The sequence below is a fragment of the Scardinius erythrophthalmus genome (genome assembly GCF_964197995.2).
Source record: "Scardinius erythrophthalmus genome assembly, chromosome: 8".
NCBI lineage: Eukaryota > Metazoa > Chordata > Actinopteri > Cypriniformes > Leuciscidae > Scardinius > Scardinius erythrophthalmus.
This window is the reverse complement of record NC_138228.1, coordinates 11,577,148-11,603,254: the sequence shown is the minus strand read 5'-3', so window position 1 is coordinate 11,603,254 and position 26,107 is coordinate 11,577,148. Positions and strand designations below refer to the sequence as shown.

The 26,107-nt window shown below is 37.4% G+C and overlaps 1 protein-coding gene across 1 annotated transcript in view; it reads right to left on the bottom strand.

The window, feature by feature from the left end:
- The window catches only part of hydin (HYDIN axonemal central pair apparatus protein), a gene marked incomplete at its 3' end in the record, with an annotated part of 69,706 nt that overhangs the window by 23,468 nt on the left and 20,131 nt on the right, over positions 1 to 26,107 (bottom strand). The window contains exons 11-34 of the mRNA XM_081372750.1: positions 25,487 to 25,710; positions 24,053 to 24,120; positions 23,709 to 23,944; positions 22,123 to 22,223; positions 21,909 to 22,044; positions 21,611 to 21,775; positions 20,650 to 20,802; positions 16,627 to 16,865; positions 16,264 to 16,522; positions 14,773 to 14,916; positions 11,827 to 11,970; positions 11,284 to 11,597; positions 8,566 to 8,688; positions 7,372 to 7,534; positions 7,064 to 7,273; positions 6,824 to 6,964; positions 6,548 to 6,722; positions 4,562 to 4,695; positions 4,273 to 4,406; positions 4,061 to 4,197; positions 3,663 to 3,784; positions 2,881 to 3,072; positions 2,311 to 2,460; positions 431 to 670 (exon numbers count right to left, since the gene is read on the bottom strand). Coding sequence (XP_081228876.1) covers positions 431 to 670; positions 2,311 to 2,460; positions 2,881 to 3,072; positions 3,663 to 3,784; positions 4,061 to 4,197; positions 4,273 to 4,406; positions 4,562 to 4,695; positions 6,548 to 6,722; positions 6,824 to 6,964; positions 7,064 to 7,273; positions 7,372 to 7,534; positions 8,566 to 8,688; positions 11,284 to 11,597; positions 11,827 to 11,970; positions 14,773 to 14,916; positions 16,264 to 16,522; positions 16,627 to 16,865; positions 20,650 to 20,802; positions 21,611 to 21,775; positions 21,909 to 22,044; positions 22,123 to 22,223; positions 23,709 to 23,944; positions 24,053 to 24,120; positions 25,487 to 25,710 — 4,104 coding nt within the window. The remainder of the gene's footprint in view (positions 1 to 430; positions 671 to 2,310; positions 2,461 to 2,880; positions 3,073 to 3,662; positions 3,785 to 4,060; positions 4,198 to 4,272; positions 4,407 to 4,561; positions 4,696 to 6,547; positions 6,723 to 6,823; positions 6,965 to 7,063; positions 7,274 to 7,371; positions 7,535 to 8,565; positions 8,689 to 11,283; positions 11,598 to 11,826; positions 11,971 to 14,772; positions 14,917 to 16,263; positions 16,523 to 16,626; positions 16,866 to 20,649; positions 20,803 to 21,610; positions 21,776 to 21,908; positions 22,045 to 22,122; positions 22,224 to 23,708; positions 23,945 to 24,052; positions 24,121 to 25,486; positions 25,711 to 26,107) is intronic.

Genomic DNA, 26,107 nt, shown 5'->3' with positions numbered 1-26,107 from the left:
TGCTGCTGCTGTTGATTATTGCTGCTGCTGCAGAATAAGTATGGACTTGCTACTACTAATAGATACTGTACACAGACGCTTCTGTGAGCATGTAAGATATGCTGCTGCATAAATAGACATAAATCCTGTAGCAGATCTGGACAGGTGGAGGATTTCAGAGGAAACAAACAATGCAAACACAGCAAACAATGAATCAGACTATTTTAATGCTGAGCAAGCAATCTCATTGGCTGCAGGATCAGCAGAGGCCAATCAGCTTGTGCCATGTAGAAATAATGTGATTGCTTGCAGACTGCATTTAAAGGACCAATCAGCCTGCACCTTCTAGAGTTTCATGACTGAACTGGATTTTTTTACAGAAATATTGAGATAAAGACATCTAAAAATATATATCCTGACAAAAAACCCATTAGGAACCAATTAAGCTCACCTCTTCCTCTTCTAGGTACTGTTTGTCGAAGTCCAGAGAGTAAAACTCAACAGGGAACGGGCAAGGGTTGCGGACAATCACTTCAGCAACCTTTCCTCCACTATAGGGTAGGATGGATGCCATATCTAGTTCTGAGGAGGAAAACTCCAGCTGAGGCTCTTCTCCTTGTCCTTGGGCCAGCAGCAGGATCTTCTGAGTGCTCTCAGCCACTGTTATCACTAGTCTCTGACTGTAAGTCCTCTGATGGGAAAACATAAGAAAAGAGGAAGCAATCGATCTTATGACTAAAAATATACAGCTGGCCTGCATATCTACTGCAGGCAACACAACAATATATTGGAATTATTCATAACTAAGTCATGATATTACGGAACTCAATAGAGGTGCCTTCATCCTGATTTATGGAATAAAATTCAACATGGTAAACTGATTTGCGTTAAAAATATGATAATGTTTGTTTGTCACTTTTATTTAAGTATTTTAAATGTAAAATATGAAGTGTTTTCGGCTAAAATGTAGCTAGACTGAATCTTAAAGGAGAACTCCGGTCAATTTTAACATTGAGCTCATTTTTTTGTACATTTGGAGTGCTGTCAATACAGAGAACAACGACAAAAATCGGTGTTGCCTACACCGAGTTATTCTATTTTTAAAATTTGCACCCTGTTGACTTCAATGGGGCAAGTACTAAACCTGCTTTTAGCCTCTTAACATCCTTGATGTGTCATTACAAGTGCACAGAAAATGTGAGTGATTCCTTCTGAGTGAACACGAGTGAATCTGACTGCAGTAGATGTGAAAGATATGAATAAAAATGATGTTATTTAAGCCAGTGCAAATACCTGTTTACATCCTGTTTTTCGGTTGAAGTCCAAAGTAGTCGATTGCCGAGTTCACGCGCATAGGTTTTGTTACCTATGATCACGCGCGTGAACTCGGCAATCGACTACTTTGGACTTCAACCGAAAAACAGGATGTAAACAGGTATTTGCGCTGGCTTAAATAACATCATTTTTATACATATCTTTCACATCTACTGCAGTCAGATTCACTCGTGTTCACTCAGAAGGAATCACTCACATTTTCTGTGCACTTGTAATGACACATCAAGGATGTTAAGAGCCTAAAAGCAGGTTTAGTACTTGCCCCATTGAAGTCAACAGGGTGCAAATTTTAAAAAAGAGGATAACTCAGTGTAGGCAACACCGATTTTTGTCGTTGTTCTCTGTATTGACAGCACTCCAAATGTACAATAAAATGAGCTCAATGTTAAAATTGACCGGAGTTCTCCTTTAAACTATAGAAAACATTAGAAAGTCCCATTCATCACTATTTATACTACTGTTCAATAGTTTAGGGTTGATATGATTTTTTCATGTTTTTGAAAAATGATCACCAAGGCTGCGTTTATTTGATCAAAAATACAGTAAAAAAAAAAAAACAGCAATGCTGTGAAATATTGATATGATTTAAAACAACCGTTTGTTATTTTAATTGTCATTTTTTTCCTATGATTGCCAAGCTAAATTTTCAGACAGCCATTACTCCAGTCTTCAGTGTCACATGATCCTTCAGAAATCATTCAGAAACATTTATTGTTGTTATCCATGTTGAAAACAGTTGTGCTGCTTAATATATTTGTGGAAACTTTTATGAACATAAATTTCTAAAGAACAGCATCAATTTGAAATATTTTGTAACATTCTAACATTATTCTTATAACATTTTGCTTCACTGTAACTTTTGATCAATTTATAGCACACTTCCTGAATAAATGTATTAATCTCTTTACAAAAAAATCTTACTGTTCCCAAAATTTTGACCAGTAGTGTATATGAAAAACTAATAATTGTGTAATCATACAGTATGGTTGACTTTACCCCCTCTGCTGGGCTGAATTTGACCTGCATGTTGGTTCTGTCACCAGGATAGAGTGTGCCATCAGAGGGCAATAACTCAAAGACAACAGGAGGAGGTCGCTGTTTCAGCAGAGCCTGCCGTCTGAGGTACAGAGGGATGTGCTTATCAATCTAATCACAAAACCAAAACAGAAAACAAAACATCTGGGATAAATTTCCACTTATTTAATCACAACAAAAACTAGATTATGTTATCAGAGGAAAAAACATTATAACAACAAATGGTAAGAGCACTGAAGTAAACCTCATAGTGCAGCCTGATCTAAAACTAGAAGCAGCAAACATGCCATAAAGACAAATGAATCTCAGCCCTACGGCCAACATGCTTTAATATCCAGTAGATATATATAATTCATTACTAAACCAGCTAATAATGATGGAAATGAACCTCAGACCCAGCATTAAATCAAAACGGACTCCTATTTACTTTTTCAATACATGATCATATTCATTCTGTGAATAAATAGTGCATATTATTCAAAAGAAAAAAAAATACTTTGGCCCTTTGCTTGTAGTGTAAAAGGCTTGTACCTTCTTTGGCCGTTCCTCCTGTCTGATACTCCACTCACAGGGCACTAGCCCGTTATTGTACAGCTGGACCGTGATCACCTGGCACAGGCCACACTGGATGGTGTCGAACTGCAGTGTGTCTGTTGACACTGTGAGGGAGGGCATGGTGACCTCTGCACATAAACACACCTGCACTTGGGGTCCCTTAGTCACCTGTCAAACACACAGGATTTAGTGACACAGAAAATCAACAAAGGGGCTATAATGTACAAGGTGGGCCATTTATATGGATACACCGTAATAACATGGGAATGGTTGGTGATATTAAAGTCCTGTTTGTGGCACATTAGTACATGTGAGGGGGCAAACTCCTCAAGATGGGTGGTGACCATGACATATACTAATGTGCCACAAACAGGACTTTAATATCATCAACCATTCCAATGTTATTACGGTGTATCCATATAAATGGCCCACCCTGTACATTAAACATAGCGGTGTGTACTGTACAAACAATATGCAAAATTGATCAAATTCACTAATAAATTGTAGCTAATTATATTATCAGCATAATAATGCGTGAGAAGTTGAATAAAAAAATTAACAAATTTTAAGATGTCACAATTTTGCTTCCATTTGTTAAATGAAAATGTATATTTCTTATTCATTTTGTCATAACATTATGTTTGCACAAGTTTGTATGAGTGAATTATGATGGTGAATGTTTGTAATCTCAAAAGTCAATATTTTATCTTCATCCTGTATTTCTTTGTCTCAGATATTTAATGTTGCTTTCATCAAACCTGTATGGGCATAACTGCATTGATCTTTCCCAGATTGGCCTCACGGGTATCAAACTTCACTTCAAACGTCTCTGTCTCACAGAAGGGCAAATTCTGCACCCTGTCCAATTCTGTACTAAACCCTGTGAGAGAAAAAGAGAATGAATATAATGCAGTGGATCCTCAATAAAGCTATAATGAACAATTCTGTTTTAGGCTTTGCCGATACTAACATACTGGAATAATAACACTCATAGAAAAAGCTCAATTTGAATCAAGCCACAAGCTTCATGAACAATCTAAACACATCACAAAGATTGACACCAACTCAAACATCTGTTTCACTGAAATGGATGATGTCCAGAACAATAATCCCTGGTTATTTTAAATCTATTGAACATTCTGCGGTTTGGACCAACCTGTGCCTGCCAATGAGCCTTTGTCAGCTCTGAAAGATACAGCCACTGGACAAGTGTTGGTTATTTTGGCAATGTGGGTCACGATGCTGCCATTGATGACATACCCAAAGTTCAGTGTGTACTCAGGCAAGATTAACCTAAAGAGAAGGTTTATCAGACACACGCATTGATCACTTGTAAAAAATGAAAGGCTTCTACATGAATAGACTTACTTGCACAGCTTCTTGAGCCAGTTGTTTGGGGACGCAGTTGCTCTTAGATCAGTGACTTGGTGCTGTTTCTGAACAGCCATGGCATTTTCCTTCACAAGGAGTCGTTCTAACTCCATCTGCAGCAGGGCATCATACTACGGCACACGTATAAGGACAGTATTTATAGTACCACACACAAATATATACATACAAATGTAATGATGGCTATTCTCACAGGAGTTTAACAGATTACACAAGTCATTTATGGGTAAGCTAGGAAGAGGAATGTCCAATTATCACAGACACTCACAGTGTGAATGTAGTCGTCTTCAGGTGGCACCTCCTCCTTTACTGTGACAGGCCTGCTCAACACCCCTTCCCTTAATTTCTCATTCTCCACCGAGTCTTTTGCCTCCTCTAGCAAAGAACCGTATATCTCTGCATCTAGCCAGTGAACAGAAAACACCTTAATAAGGTTTCATAGCCTCTTTTGAAAGCCCTATTCAAATGAGATTTCATTTCAGAACATGTGTGTACAACAAATGTATTACTTTGGATGTCTGTAATTTTGTCAATTTGTACAGGATGCACAATGTTTGCAGGAATTTCAAAGATAGGTATTGCAAATGCTAAATTGCTTTCACACATAATTGACGTATTATGTGTTACCAATTTTGTTTAGAGAGTTGTTTCTCCCTCTTCCTCAAACTTGGCACTTGCCAGATTGAGGACATGCAACAGGAGCGAGCACGAGTGACAATGGAAGGTGACGAGCCTTGCACTGTAAGTTGATGTGTTGATTTCTGCTTTTTGATGCGTCTCAGGTCTTAGAGCTTTTTAAATGGATACAGAGGCTTTTTAGGTCAGGTAGAATCTGGTAGGTCAGGTAGAATATGGATAATATCGGCTTTTAGGTCAGGTAGATTAACTGGCTGTAGCACTGTTTTTCAGAGAAACAAGTGTGTTTCCTAAATCTCTGCAAACATATCATGGTATTTTTATGATTTAGTACAGTCAATCATTAGTACCTATGATTTAGGAATCTTTAAAGAAAAAGCAACAGTAAAACATTCAAATGGTTTAGTTCAAAATCAAATCATCTTACAAATTGCTATTACAAATTCAACAATCTCTTATTATAGGCCTTATAGTGTGACTTCGGCTAATGTCGAAGTATTGACCTTATGATGTAAAAATATCTCAGGAGCAACAAAGTCTGCTATTTCTTCTCTCTTTAGTACAAACTGCCTGTGTTAGTAAAACAAAGAATTCGATCAATAGGTAATCAGAGAGCAACACAGCATTCCTTCCTCAATAATAGTTGCACTATTTGCTCTATAACCACAAGACCTCAGTTCCCACTGAGAGCAAAACTGCTTGTTTCTAAGATAAATAGCATTCCTTCTGGCTGGCTGCATATCAGGCAAAAAAAAAGGGTTTGAACAGTTCTAGCGCAGGGGCTAAGCTAGTCCAAGGTCAAGACCATTATGTCAGTCTGCAAGCTGGCATGGTGCGACTGTTTGATTAAAGGTTAGGCGAGCCAGGACGCAGGGCTGGCCTCCTTTCAATTGTATTTGATGAGAGTGAAAGTTGGACCCTATTCAGGAATTTAAAACATCCTGGCAGAAATTTGCAATGTGTCCGACAATTTTGTGATGCTCTGTTGGCCTCAGAATGGCTCATTCATTTATAAGATTCGATTAATTAGATCATATGAAGACGTGGTGTCTGACTTGGCAAATAACACGTTTTATGTGAACCTTTCCTGAGAGCACACTTGTCCTCAACAAGCCACACAATTTGAGCTGTTTGAATACTTTGTGTTGGTTAAAGGTTTGTTCAGATCTCTACGTGCACCACCAGACGTTTGGGGTCAGTAAGATTTTTTTTAATGCTTTTTTAATTTATCTTTTAAGTCTCTTATGCTCACCAATGCTGCATTTATTTGATCAAAAACACAGTAAAACTGTTATCTATTTTTCTATATCTATAATCCTAATGTGCTGATTTGGTACTCAAGAAACATTTCTTATTGTTGTCAATGTTGAAAACATTGGGCTGATAATCTTTTTGTGGAAACTATGATACTTTTTTAGCATTCTAAAAAGTTGAAAAGTTTAGAAGAACAAAATGTATTTGAAATAGAAACCTTTTGTAAAATTATCAAATTTCTTCATAGTGACTTGTGATCAATTTAATGTATCTTTCCTAAATAAAAGTATTAATTTCCTTTAAAAATAAAAAGCTTACTGACCCCAAACTTTTGAAAAGAAGTGTATGACCGACAGCAACTTACTCAGGTCTCTAGGAAGGTCCAGACACAGTCGAGGGAAAATACCCTCTCCTCTTACAGTAATGACTTCAGTCTCATAAAAGGCCACTTGCAACTGAAAGGTCTTGTGAAAGACTTCTGGAATTCCTGGAAGGTAGTATACACTGAGCCTCATTTCTGCATACGGCTCTAGGTGACCCTTCAGAAGAAACACAACCATGATGACACATGATGCACTTGGGCCACAAATTTGATAGGAAGAAAAGTAATCAGTGTTTTAAAACATGAAGAACATCTCACCTTGCTGGGAATGATGAGAGGCTGACCAGGTAACAGTTGCTCAAGAAAGAGTCCTGGTTCTCCAGTTAGAGAAGAGAAATCAAATCCAACTTTCCCTGTGTTCTTCAAAATGAGCTCTGCTTCAGCTACATGGTCAAACAACTATGCATATAGGGAGGAAAAACAGAACAAAACCCTTTCATCTATACAGATTGCTGCTGAATTAATCATATTGCCATTTTATTGAAAGTGTGAAGTTACCTGTAAACCAAAGTCAATGTCATTTGTGTCCAGTGTATATGAAACAAAAGAAGCCTGACCCTTGAGTGTGATCTCATAGGTGGGCCCTCCTTCCACCTCACACAATGCCAACACATGCGTGTTGATGTCAGCGTGACCAAGAAATGAGAAGGTCACCAGCTTGGTGTCACCAGGCTGTAGTTCCCCATACAGTGAGGAGATATCAAACACCTATGAAATAGATGAGAATGAAAAATAGCAGCTTCAAAATGTATAATACTTTTAGAGAATATATCAACATATTGGGACGAACGCAAGGTTATACGGACCTCTTTCACACTCACACTTGGATGCCCATTGGCTGTGAGATTGATGGGTTTGCTTTCCAGCTCTGTGCTCACTGGCCGTGTTGAGTAGGTCCTATTCTGCTCTTGTCCACTACCATGATGCAATTCATCCTCTTCCAATTGAGGCATGATTACATCAGTCTCCCTGCAAAAATATAAACAATGACACATTATTAGTGGTTTTCACCAATCATTAGATCTCCATCTCTCTAACTTCACGTTCTTGTTCCGCCTTAAGGGTCAGGCGGAAACTAAATTGAGTCAAGATGGCCGTTAATTACAGAAAGCATTAAATAATTTAACAGGTGTAATTTATCAAAAGTTAACACAGAACATTTCAGGCTCTGAAGAAAGAGAAAAGAATAGACTAAGTGCCTCATTCAGAATAAGTGTTGATGGAATCAATGCGCCATAATATTTTGCTTTCAGAAATAAAGCAAATCAAAAATCTTGTAAAAACTATTCAGATGGAAGGTTGTATTGAAGCTGAGCAGGCTGGGACAGTGGGTGTCATTATAAATGGAGTCAGCAGGGGGCACTGTTAATCCAAAGATGTAACTTCAATTTTTTGATAAACCAGGAGGCGATTGCTTAGTACAGATAATGAATAAGCTCCACAGGACCCCTGGAAATTAAAAACACCAGTCATATCTAGAAAAAAAAAATCCTTCTAAAATCCATCTGAAAATTTACTTTTCTGCTTGAATGATATTTATTTTAAAATGTGTGCGTGTTCAACAACATCTCTAGAACCAGGCTGAGGGCATAGAACAAATGACAGTGCTGAGAGCGTTTCAGATACCAACGTGAAGGGAAGTCTGGTGCAGGTGTTCTCAAAGGCTGAAGTCTCTCAAGAGACATGTGCTGCCAGAAACACTCGCTACGCTAAACAAACGCACAGATAGCGTCTCACTTTTACCTGCCCTTCTCAATATGAGTGCGTACGTGATGGGTGCTCTTGAGCAATCTAATGATTCTGTAGGAGGCTACGCTTCGTTCTCTCATTATCAACTTGGAGAACCAGAGAGGAGCTGAGGTAATACTCAAAGGTCTGCTAACATGATGAGATTCGGGTAAACATCCCCCTTTATATGTATCCTCATAATTCCTGCTTATTATCGGAGAGGCTTCAGGGAGTTGTCAGCCTCTAGTATCACACAGAAGCTGTTCTCAGACCTGTTTGGGTCCATCTTGCCGTCAGCTTCTCTCTGCTCTAACAGCTCCCTCTGCGCCTCCCCACTCTCCTTTCTTTTCCCTCCAGCGTCTCCTTTAGTCCCCTGGCTCGTCTCGTTAAAAAACCTACCAGAAAAGAAGGAAAAAAGTAATCAGTCTTATATCAGCCGCAGACACCACAAGAAACTGTCCATCAGCAAGAAATCCATCATGTGCCAGGAGCCCGAATGGATCAACCAAGTGGTCCAATAATAGCGGCTTTGCTCTTGGTTTAATTACTGATAGGCTTTTAATTAGCAGGCTGGACAATGCATGCTAAAAACTCTGCGATAATGATAGGAAAGGTCATAGTCTTATTGGATCATGCACGAGGTGGGAAGCGAATAGTAGTGTGGAAAGTGATTAATCTTCACTGGCTTGCACTGCAGCCCCACGGAGGATATATCGATTATTCCGACGCAGGACATGGCAGCCACTACAACAATTTAAAACTATAAAAACTCAACCCACAGCTATCAACAGCTGAGATTTAAAATGAAGCGTTGTGTAAACTATTTTATTTTCCAACCAGGAGACCATGAGTATGTGTGTAAAGATGAAAGTGTATTAAATATACGGACCTTTAAGACGAGATGAAAAACGCACATTGTTGCGATAATAATTGATCTTTTAGTACCCTACATTCCGACACGTAATCTTCGCTCAGCCGATGCCGGTCTCTTAGTTGTTCCTGTAACGCGCCTAAAAACAATGGGTGATAGGGCGTTTTCTTCGGTTGCCCCAAAGGTATGGAATTCACTGCCCTCACAAATTAGAAGTGCTCCATCTTTGAAATTGTTTAAGTCATCCCTTAACTTATTATTTTAAAGAAGCAAATTGATTGTTGTAGTTCTCCATGTGATATATTTTATGGTTTTGCTATAACCTATGTTTTGTTTATTGATTTTAAATTGTTTTTTTAGATTTATAATATTGTTTGTATGCATGCTCTGTAATAGTTTGTATTTCATGCTTATTTTATCTATTTTAACATTGACTATGTAAAGCGCTCTGAGAATTGACTTTTAAAAGCGCTATACAAAATAAAGTTATTATTATTATTATTATTATTATTAAATGTTAATTAAAACATGCTGTCAAATATAACAAAAATACAATGAGAAAAAAATTAACCGCAAGATATTAACAGTTCACTACTATGTTTTTTATTATTGGCTTATTTCAAATAATTTAATCATACAATGACACAACAATGTCAAGAACTGTCCCGATTGTACAGCTGAATCTAAACAGTGAAGTATAACTGGAAAATTGAATTAATTCGACCTAACGCATCCTATATATTTGAGATTAATCAGATAAATACTGTATATACAACATAAATATATAATATTACAACCGTATCTGTACAAAATAATGGCTAATGCACAAGTCATCCAAACCGTTTTACATTTTGGAGAATTGGCAGATTACTTTTCTAAAAAATCATATATTTCCATACAAATCACATTGTAAAAATTCATAGGAAATCATCACCTTGTAAAATAGTTCATGAGATCAGGTTGGCTAGTCAGAATGTAAGTCTCTTCACAACACACTGATGATGAATTACTAAAAAACATTCACAACATTGTTTTTAAATTGTTTAACTCAGTGTTATTTTAGGAGATTAGGTTTTACATCAAAAATGTTTTTTTTTAACATGTTTGTGTTAAATGTTGATAAATGTGTAATATATAAAATGTTTGAATAATTGGTTTTGCACTTTTTTAAATAAAAGATTATTTTCGATTACTAAAATTTAATGGTATTTTAGTCAGAGTAAAATGGATTAAAATTACATCTACAGTATAATTACAGAATATGACTTAATTTAAATTATATCTTCATTAAAAGACAAAAACTATGACTATAACGACTAACACTTTATTTAAATATTTTCATTTTTAATTGAAATTAAACACTGGTTCGACTCTAAAGACTAACTCAGTTTCTGCAATGGTTCCACTACAGGGCACTGAATGCTCTGTTTTAAAACACAGATCAAATGTTTGACAGCTATTCTAAGTTGCTCCATTTGAACACCTCAGAGACTGTAAATGCTGATGACCCATTATTTAATCACATGCTTCTCCACTATTCACTCCCATCAGTAAAGTGTGAGCTGTCAGCTGCATCAGTCTGTCATACATCATCACCCGTTTATTCAGTTATAGAAAGTTATTGCATTTCCTCTCAGGGCTTGGAAGGCTTGACTGGACATCTGTCTGTCTTTAACATCTGAGTGCTGAAATAAAGCATCGATTGCTTAATCTTTAGGGGCTTTTTGTTTAATTCCCTCCAATTTAATTATTTATTTTATGTTGTTGTTTTTTTGTCAACAGAAAATCAATACTCCTTGAACATTTCTCTCAAGAATTCGCTTATGCAGCCTCTGAATTGCTAAATATCAGCTTAAGTCCACATTAAAATGCACCGGCTTGGAATCAAAGCACAGCACAGCCAAATTCATTCTTTGAAGAGGTGTCCCTGTGCTCCTAACCATTTTAGTTAATGCCAAAGGACTACAAATCACATTTTATGGACATAAACTGGACTTCAAACATTCTTCAAAATATCCTCTCTTGTGGTTCATGAGGGAGAGTAAAAAATGCCAGATATTTCAATTTTGGTTTTAAGTTTAGATTTATTATTTGATACTCAGGTTTGTGTTGTTCCTACCCAATATGGCATTGCTGTCGGTCTACCAGGAAGGCCCATCGGTAGGAAACACAGAGTGGGCTGCAGTTGGTCATGGTGAGCTTGAGACGGGATTTTGTGTTGTTGAGAATGCAGCCAAAGTCCAATGTGGTGCTGGAGAACTTGAGATTAGGGAAATGAACCTCACCCCTCAGCACCACCTGTTCCTGCTGAGGGTGGCCATGGTAGCAGAACTCCAGCACGTCCTCAACCACACGGGTGAGACGGTCCTGTCGATACATGGGGTTGAAACGCACCCACAGCTCTTTCTGAGCTCCGACTGCCAGCACCAGACTCTACAGAAAGAGAAGAACTATTAGACTCCGCCTGAAAGACCCAAACTTCAGATGCACGGGTCAAGTAATGGAAAGCATTAAAATCTAACCTGCACACTTGCATGCATAAATGTGCAACAATAGGATAAAATAAAATAAATGCCATTTTAAGGTTTTTATTTTCCCACTACAATGCAGTTACACTTGCCATTACTGGTAAACAAACAGCAACTATACTTAACCTGTTTACCTTTGAGGTTGTAAACAGTTCATCCCCGTCATAATCACACAATCCAAAGGGCTCACGCAGGGTCAGTTCCATAGAGAGGTTCAAGGAGGACACACTCTTTAGAACCAGCCTCTGATACAGCGGAACCAGAGACACATCTGGAGCCTGTGAGTCAGACAAACTCCATAAATATATTAGGGAGTAGGGGTTAGATAAAACAAAAGCAATAAAACACAAAATACAACCATTCAGTTTGGGGTCAGTAAATTTTTTTTTAAAGAATTAATACATTTACTCAGCATGGACACATTTATCAAATATGACAGTTAAGATATTTGTAATGTTACAAAGGATTTCTACTTCAAATAAATGCTGTTCTTTTTATATTAAGCTGCACAACTGTTTTCAACATTGATAATAATAAGAAATGTTTCTTGAGAACCAAATCAGCATTTTAGAATTATTTCTGAAGAATCATGTGACACTGAAGACTGGAGTAATGGCTGCTGAAAATTCAGCTTTGAATATTTAAAGGAATAAATTACATTTATGAAATACTAAAATTGAGAAAAAAAAAAAAAGTTATTTTGAATTGTAACATTTCACAATATTACTGTATTTTATAATCAAATTAATGTAGCCTTGGTGTGCATAAGAGATTTTTTCAAAAACATTTATATCTTACCAAATATCTTACCAACCACAAACTTTTAAACGGTACTTTATATTTAAAATGGCAATACACAAAATCTACTGTGACCATACAAAGTGCAAACTTGCACAGGGACTGAGACAGAATATTTCTGAAACTTTAATAATATGTGGTGAGGATGTGATATTGAGACCAGTTGTTATTATTAATGCTATTAGACAAAATATAACTTGCAAGGACAAATATCAGTTATTTTTCCATGCCAATACTTAAAAGGCAAAATTCACTCTTTTATTGCAGTCTGAGTTTTCCCTCATCATCCACTTTCCTCTCATCTCTCTATCTCTCTCTCTCTCTCTCTCTCTCTCTCTCTCTCTCTCTCTCTCTCTCTTTCGCCCCCATTCCCTACTCGCTCTCTTTAATTGCTTTATTCCTCCAAGCTCTACTAAGGGAGCATTCAGTAAATCTAGCAGCACGGGCTGTCAAAACACAGACAAATGGGACAGCGTCAGATAAAAAGAATGCCACAGAAATAAATTTGCATTTTTAGTTCTAAGATACAGACTTACAAGGTGCCTGAAAACAGCTGTCAGAAGATGTGTGTGAAGAAGTTTATGAAAATATGTATAGCTGCAGCAAAAATGTGAGAGAACAGGAATCTGACAAGGCGGGTGGTGTTGTGTGTGCAAATGTGTGTGTGTTGAAAGAGAGATAATAAAAGTGAAATTTTCATTATAATGATGGTTCCTCCCGAGCTCACTGTGCTTATTCTACAGCTTTTTTTTAAAAAAACAGAAGAGGACCAGAGATGCCAGGGCATCAGTGCTGAGCTGTGAGCTGGGGTTCAAATGAATTTGCCATCTCAGCTCACTTACAATCATTTTGCGAAAGAGAAATAAATTTGGACGGCTCATTTGAATGAGTTGGACATAACAGCTGCATGGTTTTTACTGTCATTACTTAAGGCAGCAATCTATTTTCAATTTCAATAGACCATAACATTTGTCCATGCCTCAATCTTGTATTTATGCAGTCAAGTGACTTACAAATGGATCGAAATTGATTGATTGGATGAACAGACAATATATATCCCTTCTGTACCATTCATAAATTAGGCTTAATTCCTTTACAAGAGAACAGATAATTGCCTCAATCTAACCACACACTGCAGACTATTTTTTTCTGTGCTTCATAAAAAGTGAGAGGACATTTGATAAAAGGGTACATGTTCAGCACAGATAATGGACCTGACATTTAACATACACACACAATACAATATTGACAATATGAGTAATTAAAGGGATAGTTCACCCAAAAATGATCATTCTTTTATCATTTACTCACACTAATGTCAGTCCAGAACACAAAAGAAGATACCAAATTTTGGAAACGGTTTAGGTTCCACTGTATGAAAAAAAAAAATCTGAATATCTTCTTTTACGTTCCCCTGAAAAAAGAAAGTCACACAGGTCTGGGATGACATGAGGGTGAATAAATGATGACAGTATTTTCATTTATGGGTGAAAAATGAAAATATTTCTTAATATTAAATATCCCTTTAATATTATGAAATGGGTTAATATGGTTGCGGTTTTGCAAGGATGAGGAAATGAGAGCCAAACTCATTTAATATAAAAGTTTAAACCTTTAAAACTCACCTGTATTAAACATGAAAATGCAACAAATAACACTAGACGTATGCATTTATGACACCAGTTAATGCATTAACTTTGGCACCCCCCAAAAAATTACAAAAAAAGAACTAAATTGAAAACAAAGCAGAAATAACAACCAAATAAAAAATTCTAAACTGTAAGTGTTGGATAAGTCACTCTAAAAAGTAATGAATTACTAGTAACTAATTACATCTTCAACAGTGTAATCCGTTTACTGTACTAATTACTCTCTCTAAAAAAGTATTGCATTACTTATATTACTAATTACTTTCTAAATTTCACATCAACCACAACCACTTGAACAATACAAGGATAGACATAAAACTGCTATTTTGATTCTTTCAAATAAATAATATAAAATTGCATAAATTATTCTTAAACCGACCGAAGTATTTAAAGAGAAAAGGATACATTAAAAACATATTTTTAACATTAGATGTTAAATTTCGATGGTAATCCACTATTGTTTCATATAGAATCGTTCTATAGTCACTATTTAATACAATCACATCAGAAGTACCTTTCCTTTCCTTTTTCAAGGGAAAAGTAATTCAATTACAGTAATTAATAACTTGGTGATGAATTACACCCAACACTGACTATCATAGCCCTTGATAGTAGAGAGAGATTTTTGCGAACCTTTTCCACATAGAAGCTGATTTGTTTGGAGGAGATGTCTACTTCTGGGGAGACGAATTGGCATGTGACGTCTGCAGTAATGATGCATTCTCTCACATACTGACGCCCGACAACAGCATAGCATACAAGTTTTTCCGTAACCACCTGCAATTCATAAACACACATTTAAAAAACACATTCATACATACAGTGCGATGCATAAGTTTAGACACCCATGCTAAAGTTGACTAAAAAGAGGAATAAAAAATCATCTTTAGGAAATTGAACTTAATGCCTTAATTTAAAAAATTAGGAAAAATCCAACCTTTAAGGACACCAATTTTCTTTGTGAATGAATAATGTATCGTAAATAAATAAATGTTCTTCCTTGAAATACAGGGTGCATAAGTTTGGACACCCATATGTTAAATTCCCATAGAGGCAGGCAGATTTTTATTTTTAAAGGCCATTTACTTCATGGATCCAGGATACTATGCATCCTGATAAAGTTCCCTTGGCCTTTGGAATTAAAATAGCCCCACATCATCACATAGCCTTCACCATACCTAGAGATTGGCATGGTTTTATTTCAGTTAGCCTAATAGCTAGTTTGATTTGCATTGAGAGATGATCTTATGGAAAGTACTCCATGCCAATCTCTAGGAATGGTGAAGGCTATGTGATGATGTGGGGCTATGTTAATTCCAAAGGCCAAGGGAACTTTATCAGGATGCATAGTATCCTGGATCCATGAAGTAACTGGCCTTTAAAAATAAAAATCTGCCTGCCTCTATGGGAATTTAACATAGGGGTGTCCAAACTTATGCACCCTGTATTTCAAGGAAGAACATTTATTTATTTACGATACATTATTCATTCACAAAGAAAATTGGTGTCCTTAAAGGTTGGATTTTTCCTAATTTTTTAAATTAAGGCATTAAGTTCAATTTCCAAAAGATGATTTTTTATTCCTCTTTTTAGTCAACTTTAGCATGGGTGTCTAAACTGTCTAAAATGCATAGCACTGTATATATTTTCGTATTCTCAATTTATGAATGGATGTGAATCATCTTTGAAAGTAAAAATTTTAAGAAACCCAGCTCAGCCTTGCACTAAAACTAAAAGCCATGCACGTTCTCGATGTTTGAGAGCCGGCACACCGACTGATGGCTATGCAATGCAGCAGCCCAGCGTGGGACGCAGCAGGGCAGGCCTATATTCACTTCTCACCTTCTCTCATCTCTAATTTACCATTAAATCAATAAGGACTCAAGGAGGCATGCATCTCTGTAATGCTCTAGAGAGGAAGTCAATGCACAGCTCCATGCGTCTCCACTAAAAGAGGATTAAGTGTGGCTTTCAGGACCTTCATCACCATAGTATTCAAACTATAGCAGGTTGTGTCGGAACCGCTGTTGGCCAACATATTTGAAATTGTTGCAAGGAATGTAGTCTAGTTATCATTTATTATTAATAACTGATGCACATAAGAAAAAGTTCTGATATCGGTACCTTGGGGACATCAGAGGAGCCCTCTAGCAGCATGTCCGCTGAGTGGCCAGGAGGAAGTAATAAACGTGCAGGTGATAAGCTGAAGACAGGGCCTCCTTGATCTGAAGTTTGAAGGCTCTTGCTTTTTTTGTTCCTAGACTTGTTAGGTGACAGAACGTCTCTGTTGTGAAACTGTGGAAACCCCTCTGTGGTCCATAATAGTCGGTGGGTGCGACGTCCTCGATTAGTGATTCTGAAGGCATACCGACATGGGCCGGAACTAGAAGACCAGAAGATTTAATAATTTAACTGAACATGAAGTTTTGTGAATAGCGGACTATTGTAAATGGCAGAATTCAAGGACAGACATTGGCGTTGTTTTACCTGAAGTGGGTTCCCAAATCCAGGCTAGGAGCCAATGGACGGTCAGTGACTATGGTGGTGCCCTTTCCTTTGGCCGACACAGGAATGTTAAAATTTTGGCTGTCCGGGATTTCCAGAAACAGTTCATCCTGGAAGGGCATGGTGTCGTTCAGATGGGCTATCAACTTCAATTCCAGACTCTCCTTTGGAGGAATTTCCCCTTCACTGTGATCCACACGCCAGTGAGACCTGTTCCTCACCTATCAACATTCACATACACATTATAGCACAAAATCTCTAATTCCATTGTGTAGTTTTAAACATACCATAGCAAAAAAAGGATAATAACATTCTAATAATTCCATATATATAATGTTTAAACAACATATTAATCACAACGCTCTCACCCATTTAAATCTTGCTATATATATAAAATACACTACCGTCCAAAAGTTTGGGGCTAGTAATATTTTCATATAATTCTGTTTGAATATTAAAAATGTAATTTATTCCTTTGATGGCAAAGTTGAATTTCAGCACCGTTACTTCAGTCTTCAGTGTCACATGATCCTATCAAAATCAAGAAACATTTCTAATTATTATTAATGTTGAAAAGTTGGGCTGCTTAATATTTTTGTGGAAACAATGAATTTATTTTTTTTTTTTGATCAGTTCAGAAGAACAGCATTTATTGGAAACATTTTTTTTTTTTGTAAATTGTAAAATTATACACTGCCGCTTTCCATGAATTTTTTTCCTTGTTTATCAAGTTTCCAAAAATAAATCTTACCCCAAATTTTTGGACAGTACTGTTAATAATTTTGCAACTTTGGTCTTACTGAACAACTAAGCAAATTTTAAGTATACTCTTCTATCAGTTACAATTGTGACCAAGAATAACCACTTACTTTCACTAACTTTTCTAAAGTGTTTATTTTACTGGCCAATCCAATGAGTAAAATACAAATGCTCACCTAGCTAGGAATACTTTGGGATCAAATGGGTTAATATACAGAAGTGACAACCTAAAGCATCCTTCATACATCAACTTCATACAATATACTGTTTAGTCCAAGTCACATGAAAAAAAAAAAATCACAAGCAAAAAACAATGGTAAACTCCCTTATGTGAGTGGACTGATTCTTCTGTCTTATGTAATGTCCAGGGGAAATGATCCCACAGTGGGTACGTTTTCTAGTGGGTAATGAGAAATATTAATGATCATTCCCTCCCGGTTGGCTCCAACACAAGTAACTGCCACTCAAAAGCCAACCATTAAGCAACATCTTATCTCAGTCTTGTAATTGAACAAGGTTTCAAATGAGCAGCTATGTAGTGATAACGTGTAAACATACAGCTTGCGTGTCTATATGCCTTGTGCTGCCAGCAGGATTCTCTTTATCTGAAGGGAGTAGAAAAGACAGGCGATAGTATAAAGGAATTGGAATTATGTATCCGTTTTATAATGAGTGGCTGATAGAAGAACACTGTTTGTGCTATAACTGACCCAAGAGTCTGATATCTGGCTAATACTTCCACTGCGTCGGAAATCGAATTCTATGCAAATATACAACAGGCAAAAGAGTAGTATGTTCGAATACATAGTAACTATTCGAAAAACAGTAGGTGAAAAGTACCCATATAACCTACTACTTCCACCAAGATTCAGGAGTGTGCATTCAATCAATCCTATGAGGCCACGGGAGAGGATTTATGAATGGCAGACTCAAATGTAGTCCACATGACAGTAACAATATGATGTATGTAGTACATCAATATGTATAGTACATAGAACAAACTTCATCAGTCATGAGGTAAATTCTAATTCCAATGTGCTGTAGTACCTTCTCAGACCATATGCTTATACAACAGGGTATTGGGATGTAGGATATGCATAAGCAGCTTTTTCAAACCCCATATGTTAAGCGCCTCCTCTCTGTCCTACTTTTTCTCCCTACTTTCATTATTTCCTTTTATTTCCTCATAACGAGAAATAAACCAATGTGAAAAAAGTGCAAGCTTGTCTTTGCATGCAAAAGTGCAACCCACCAGCTGCTTAATTTGCACCACTGCTTTCCATAACTGTTGGCGGAGGATTCAAATCAATTTTCATAATGCGGCCAAATGATTGATGTCCTGCACATTAACTTTTAATTGGGATTTTCTGACTGAGTAAAGAGAACTGGTGTTGGTGTGTTAAGGGATTCTGATTAATAGTGTTTTATTTATCTTAAGAGTGTGGCTCATCCTGATGGCTGAGTATAGCTTTTGGCACATTTATCATCATTTCCATTATGCTCTCCTTTCACAGTCTTCATAGGGAAAAACTAAGTGAGCAGACTGTAGAGAAGAAATTGAAGGATAAGTATTTCCCATTTGAGTGTGCACAATCTAAGACATTAAGATCATCAGAATGTACATTATCCCACTTAATACACGGCTGCAATTCAGTAGTCATTAGATAGACATTACATTTTTTTTTACTTAGTCACAATTGTCCAATCAGAATCAAGTATTCCAGAAAATCATGCAAACACATCATGAGTGAATTGGTAGCTGACTTTTTCATAACCAACTCCTTAAACTGATATGACCTCTGAGTCACGCGGGAGCTATATATTTGTGTGTGGCAAAGTGTGTTTGTGAGGCAGACGGTGTGTTAGAGGCCAATCAGGGGGAGCCACACTCATATCTCATATTCACTCAACTGTGAGCCATAGCAGAGCCACATGAATAATTCTGGAGAAATACACTGAATCTGATCATCAGAGGTAGTAAAGGGTTTTGGTAAACTTTATATAAGGGTCCCTTTGAAATATGTTGTAATTCCAAAGAAATTCATAACATATTGATATTCATATCATATTGTTGCATAACCATGATCATTTAGATCAAATTTACAAAAGAAGTTTGCCAATGGCTCATGCTTCAACACAGTCATCACCAGCAATAGGCTGCCCTTGGAGGAAGAAAATTACAAATTCAGTATTCAGCAAGGAGGAAACGCCTTTGAGCAAGTAGAGGTTAGAGAGAGGGCCCTATCATTTGAACTGCGCCGGACTAAAGGAGGTCAGCAGGGAGACATAGATCACTCCGTAAGTCTTCATATGAAAGAGAAGTGGCAAAGCAAGCGGGAGAGAGATAAAGGAGGGGAAGACAGAGAGACGAGCCGGTCGATAGGGAGCTAGATCGAGGTTGGGGCGATTTCCCCTTGAGAGAGGAATCAAGTAAAGTACAAGCCAGCTGAAATTTCAATAATCAGATCAGACCTGCATTAGAAGGTTTAACACCATTGATTGCTTTAAACTTCATCGTGCTGTAGAGCTTTACAATGAAACCAAAAGTCAGTCTCAGGAGAGACATTTCTTTCCGAAAACTCACAATACTTGTTTATCAGAAACTACATGAACAGATGGACGCATAAAAGCGAAAGACTGCGTTGTGAGTATTTTCAATTCACGACGCACTGCTGTCAGCATCTGCCTGGCACTCAGCCACGCTATCGAGCGCCTGTAATGAAATTCAGGATCGACTAAAGCTGGAAAATGTTTAGTAAAAACTCTGGGCTTCTAAAAGTCCTCAGCCTTGGAGGAGAAGACAGGATCAGTTTACCAATGAGTGTCGACACATAATCTAGGATGCCCTTAATATCTGAATGAGTTTGTCTATATATGTGTCCAAGTCTCTTGGTGTATGTGTGTGTGGTTGCATGCAATCCTTCCATGGATTAATTAAACAAAGCCTAATGCTTATTTATCAGTGCTGAGAATCAAGGAGCTTATTTAATATAAAGAGCGACCAAAACGAAAAATGGAAATTAGGAGAAATTAGGATTTATAAAAGGCATACAGTATGAGGGTATTACGCTAACTCTTATCTAATCTAATCTAAAAGAGCATTCACATGGCATGGAGACAAGACCATGATATTGGACCCAGAGTAAGAAAACAGTAGAATAGGCATCAGGTGAGGACACTGACATTACAAGGGCAAAGGGAAACAGTACCAAAGCTTTTCATCCCTTCTGTTGCATTAGAACCCACCATTTGAGCAAAGAATCTGGCTGGGATTGGGGAGTCGTTTGACAGCTGCAAAGTCCTTGTGACATCAGTCAGCACAGGAATGCAGCCAAAGTTCAGCTTGGCAGCATTGACAGATACGGAAGGTCCCTGGCCAACACAGGACAGAAGGAGCTCCTATGGAGAAAAGGATTACACATATCAAAGATTTTTAGCAAAAATGTTGTGATGTTCCACCGAAAGAACGTAAATAGAAGACTGTGACAGAAACCGCTTTGATAACAGATCTATTAACAGCGAAGATATAAACTCTGACAAAGAGAAAAGGCAGTGTACACATGAAATGATCCAGTTTAATCATTTTAATGTAAACAGCGGCTGATGATTGATGATAGTGTTAATACAGAAAAAGGGAGGCTGTTTAGCGCAGCATCTCACGTAATAGCTGAAGAGAGGAACCGTCTCTTATGTGAAAATGCAGCAAGGATTCTGATTCTAAAGAGCCTAAAAATTCTAAAAATACACCTTTTGTTCTATAGTGTTCTTTAGCGTTTTGTCATTGTAATGTACAAATGTGCTGGCATTAAGCTAAATGAGTTCATTCCCGAGATATCATGATTTTTTAACGCTTTCTGCACATCATAACAGCCAACTCTGTTTCTAATACAGGTTGTTTGCAAATATTGCATTAATCATTGACACATGGGTCATTTTTCTTTTTTATTCAATACACTTGCTGTTTTAATTAAACGATATCTTAAAAATTGTTGGAGCAACCAACTGAAGGAAGAACATAGTCTATTTATCATGCACTCCCTGGGAATCAAACCATTGACTTTGGTTCAATTGAACATGAGCACATTTTTTATTTCTTAATTTTTTTTCTTCTTTCAAAAACATTAAAAAAATCTTACCGACCCCAAACTTTTGAGTGCTACTGTAAAATATGCACTTGCCTTAATGTCATACGTAGACATATACTCACCAATGGTGGGTCTTGACGGCCTAGTATAGCAATGTGAGCTGTTTCCTGTAGGCTGCCCACTGTCTTGGCCTGAAGAACTACTGGAATCTGTTCTGTGCTATACGGTTGGATGACCCCTCGTGCGTGAGGACTGGAATAAAGAAGAGCAGGGTCTTCCTCATATGGCTGCAAACAGAAACGTGTGTCATATGTTAGAAAATCAAAATACATCAAAATACATACTCTAATGTCTGACCTAGAAAATTGGAAAGGGCTTCAATAGAAACGCAATAAATTTTACTTGATTGGGAGGAATCACCTGTGGCAGAAGTCCATAGCACGCAGGAAGGTCACTATCATTAATGAGCTCAAATGATTGCTCATAGGGATGACCCAGGAAACAGTGCTGGAACTGAAGATCTGGGTTCTTGAGGACCACATCAGGCACAACACATCTACCGGAACAATCAGAAATAAGTTTTGTGCAGGGAAAACAGCAAGACCACTTTATTTCCCCGATGAAAGTGTATTACCTAGCTTTGATTGGGAGAGCTAAAACCTCCTCTCCAACACCTTGAACATCCAGCACTAAAGCCAGATTGTAGTCTTGCACCGTGTTGGAGCAAAAGGTTAACTGAAAAACAAACACACATACACTACTGTTCAAACGTTTAACATTTATTTATGTTTTTAAAAAAGTCTCTTATGCTCACCAAGTCTGCATTTATTTGATCAAAAATTAAAATGTAATTTATTTCTGAGATGGCAAAGCAAAATTTTCGGCAGCCATTACTCCAGTCTTCAGTGTTACGTGATCCTTCAGAAACCGTTTAAATATCATGATTTGGTGCTCAGTTTCTTTTTATTATCAATGTAGAATGTTGTGCTAATTAATATTTTTGTGGAAACTATTTTTTCCAAGGATTCTGTGATGAATAGAAAGTAAAAAAAAAGCATTTATTTCAATTAAAATTTGTATGTAACAATGTAAAATACTTTATTGTTTTAGTCTTTACTAATTTAATGCATCCTTTCTAAATAAATATTAAAAGGTATTAATTTCTTTCAACAACAAAAAAAAACAACAATCTTACTGACCCAAAACTTTTGAACGGTAGTTTACTGTATATTCTTCATAAGATTTTATATCTCCATATTTAATTTATAAAACAACCCCACTTAAATATATCATAGTTTAAATCACTATTATAAAAGCTTTGAACAGATTTAACAGCTGCTTGTCTAAATATATTTCGCTCACGTAATTCCAAACTGTTCAGATTGCAGTATTCCTCTCCTTGCAGTGCTTTAAGTGCTCTGAAACCTCACATATGGGATCACAGACAACTGTCACCACGAAATGTAACCGCCTGAGAAGAACGGAAAAGTACTCTCCAGGTGCGTTTCTTTTATTATTCTAACATGTCTAGGAGACTGCCGGCCAGCTGTGTGATGCATCTGGGAATATTGTCCCATTCCACTAATACTACTAACCACAACCCCCTAATATGTATTCTTGTGCTGAGGTCTCATTAGAGCACAGTGAGCCACACTCTTGTCACAGACTGGGAGAGGCACATTTGAACACTGACAGGAGACACCCACATCCACAGGAAGCACAAAGACAGGCGGACACATCCAACAGATTAGCCCTCCAAAGTGCTGACAGCTCCCATTGATGGGAAAAGACCAGCACATGACAGGTACGCAAGGTACCTGGCAACCAAAGGAGCATGGGTGAGATAATCACAGCCCTATAGAGAGAGAGAGAGAGGCTGGAGATACTGTTCTCATTTATCACCTTTTCCAATATATTCCACCTCGCGTTTTTCTATTAATGGAATACAACAGCCCTTTTTTTTAAAAGTCCAAGCTGTCTGAGGTTTAACAGGGATTAAAGGTCTGCTCTGAACGGACATTTAAGGCTGCACTTAGTTTAAAGACCAAAGTTTCTCGTCTCTAGAGAGACTGTTGATGTTTGTGGCACGGACAGGTCATAGGGAACATCTTGACAGGTCACTTCTGCTTTTGCATATGGAAATTGATTCAAATCGCTTTGAGGTATTCAGCGAGATAATACGTTGACAGGTTGGCTTAGAATCAGAAAGAGCAAACATACCTGGATATCTGTCTCAGCCATAGCACGAACTGTGCCTGTGTTGGGTGATAAAATAAACTCTCTCGGTCTTCTTTTGGTTTTGTCTCCCAGTCCCCATTCACTTCTGTTCAGCTGAGTGACCTGGTCTGTGCTGGTACTGCTCGCCAGTCCTGTGCCATCTCCGGGGATCCGCAGTCCAAAGCTCATGGGCACCACTGAAGTGTTGCTAAGGCGACATGTCAGCGTTTGCGGAAACCCTTGGGTGAGTGATAGAAGATTCCTGATTACACAACTAATATGCAAAACAAGGATTAAACACTAACATTGATCCTGATTGATGAAGTGGAGAGTGCAAGTTCATTTACCAAAGGACACCTCCCCAAAGTTGAGCTCTGGGACACTGAAGTGGAATGTAGGCCCAATTAAACACCCCCTGCAAGAGATGAAGGGGCGAGGAAACTTAAAAAAAAAAAACTCAAGAATAAAGGGCAATGAAAATGCTGCACCACAAGTAATTATACAAAACTAAAAGGCTGTTGAGATGAAGTCCAGTGGAACAAGGAATGAGTGGCACTGTTTTAGATGACAAGGCAGTGGTAGTTGTGGAATGTATACATTCAGCATTTTCAGTGGTAATCCATCTTAATCAAAGGGGACTAGGCTTGTGCTAGTTTGTTTGAAAGATTTCAGCAGAGCTCTGCTTCACTCGTTTAATTAAGGTTCCGCCTGTACAGGTTCATTTAATCAGCCATAAGCTAATGATTAAAAAAAACAAAGAGTGAAGGAGAAACATTGATGTTTTTTGCTAATGGTCATAAGAGGGGATTGATTAAAGGGAAGGATGTACAATTCGGGTCAATCAGATCTCCCTACTATATAGTATTGTATATGAAATGAGTAAGTCCGGAATTCACAGTATTCATAAAACAGTAGACAGAGCACACACTACTTCAGGGGTGATTTTGAAGTGCGCATCCACTGGACACTTTATTTTCCCATGAGGCCACAGGAGAAGATTTGTAAATGGCAGTGAAGTGACACAGCTCATGCAGGTGGTAGATCACATTACAATGACAACGCAATGTACAGTAGTATGTCCGGAATAAATTCCCACTACACAGATTCATACTATATATAGAGCATACTTTTTTACGATCAAAAAATAATTACTTATTCAAAAGAAGTACCTACTCAGAGCATAATAAAAAAATGTGGCTATATATGTGTAAATAAAATTGTACAAAAATATATAAAAAGGTTTTAGTATGTTGCCTAACAGGGAGGAATGTGTATGAATAGGACAGGCAATCTATCATATGTCACGGTTGGGTTAATGTTTTAAAAATGGCATTAGTACATAACGGTGGAAAGCAATGGGGACTGGCTGGAAACTTGTATTAGTGTTGTGGAAAATTATCAATTCAAGACAAAAGAGGTTCATTTTCTGTAACAGATACCAAGCAAGACATTTGACTTTTTCATATGTTTAGATGATATTTCATTTATGACAGAATTTGATAAGGTGATAAATTGTGTCTAGCATGAGAGAAAACAAGAGTCTCTTCAGATAAGAACATGATTAAATGCCTTAAGCAACATACATTCAAACATTTCTATCATACTATGTACAGCTAAACCTAAAATGTAAGCCTTTTGGGAGTGATTTCATCTAGTTTTTAAATGCAATGTGAAATGATTTTCCTCATGGACACAAAAGGCAACGCATACAGAAATGACATAATTGAAAATAAATAAATAAAATGTTATTATATAATAAAGTGTTCATCTGTGAGGTTTACCTGAATGTGACAATGACGGGCTCAGGGTTTCCCACCACACTGAAGTGTAACTCTTCAGAGATAACACCTAGTTTGTCAGAAGAGAAGTGGACCTCCAGTGTTTTGGAGACTCCGGGTGGGATCATGCCTTCAGAGGGGTTGAAGGAAAAGCAAAGCCCCAGCACTGTACTGGGCTGCACTAGTTTATACGCACCATTTATCAGTCCCTTGTTGCTTAGACGCAGCTAAGAATAAGATAAAACAGACAGAGAGAAGGAACACAAAAGAAAGAGGGTCTGTAGATCTCTCCAGGTTTATGCCTGCACAGACTGAACGTCAATTGTTTCATTCTTTCACCGGTGGGATCAGTTTACGTTGTTTAATCATACACTTGGATACTACCTCAAAAAGAGGCCCATAGGGACAAATCAGACTCAAACAAACAATCCAAAACTTTCAGGACAATTATATTATTGGGATCATCCAAAAGCTCAAATAACAAAAGGAATTGGAAAGCCACAATGTTTGCATAATTCAGCATGGAGTGTATTCAAACTGAGCCAAACATTAGTCTATTTCAAGACTCAGTAATAATAAGGGGATTTATTATTCAATTAAAACTGCTGTCGAGTCCATGCTACA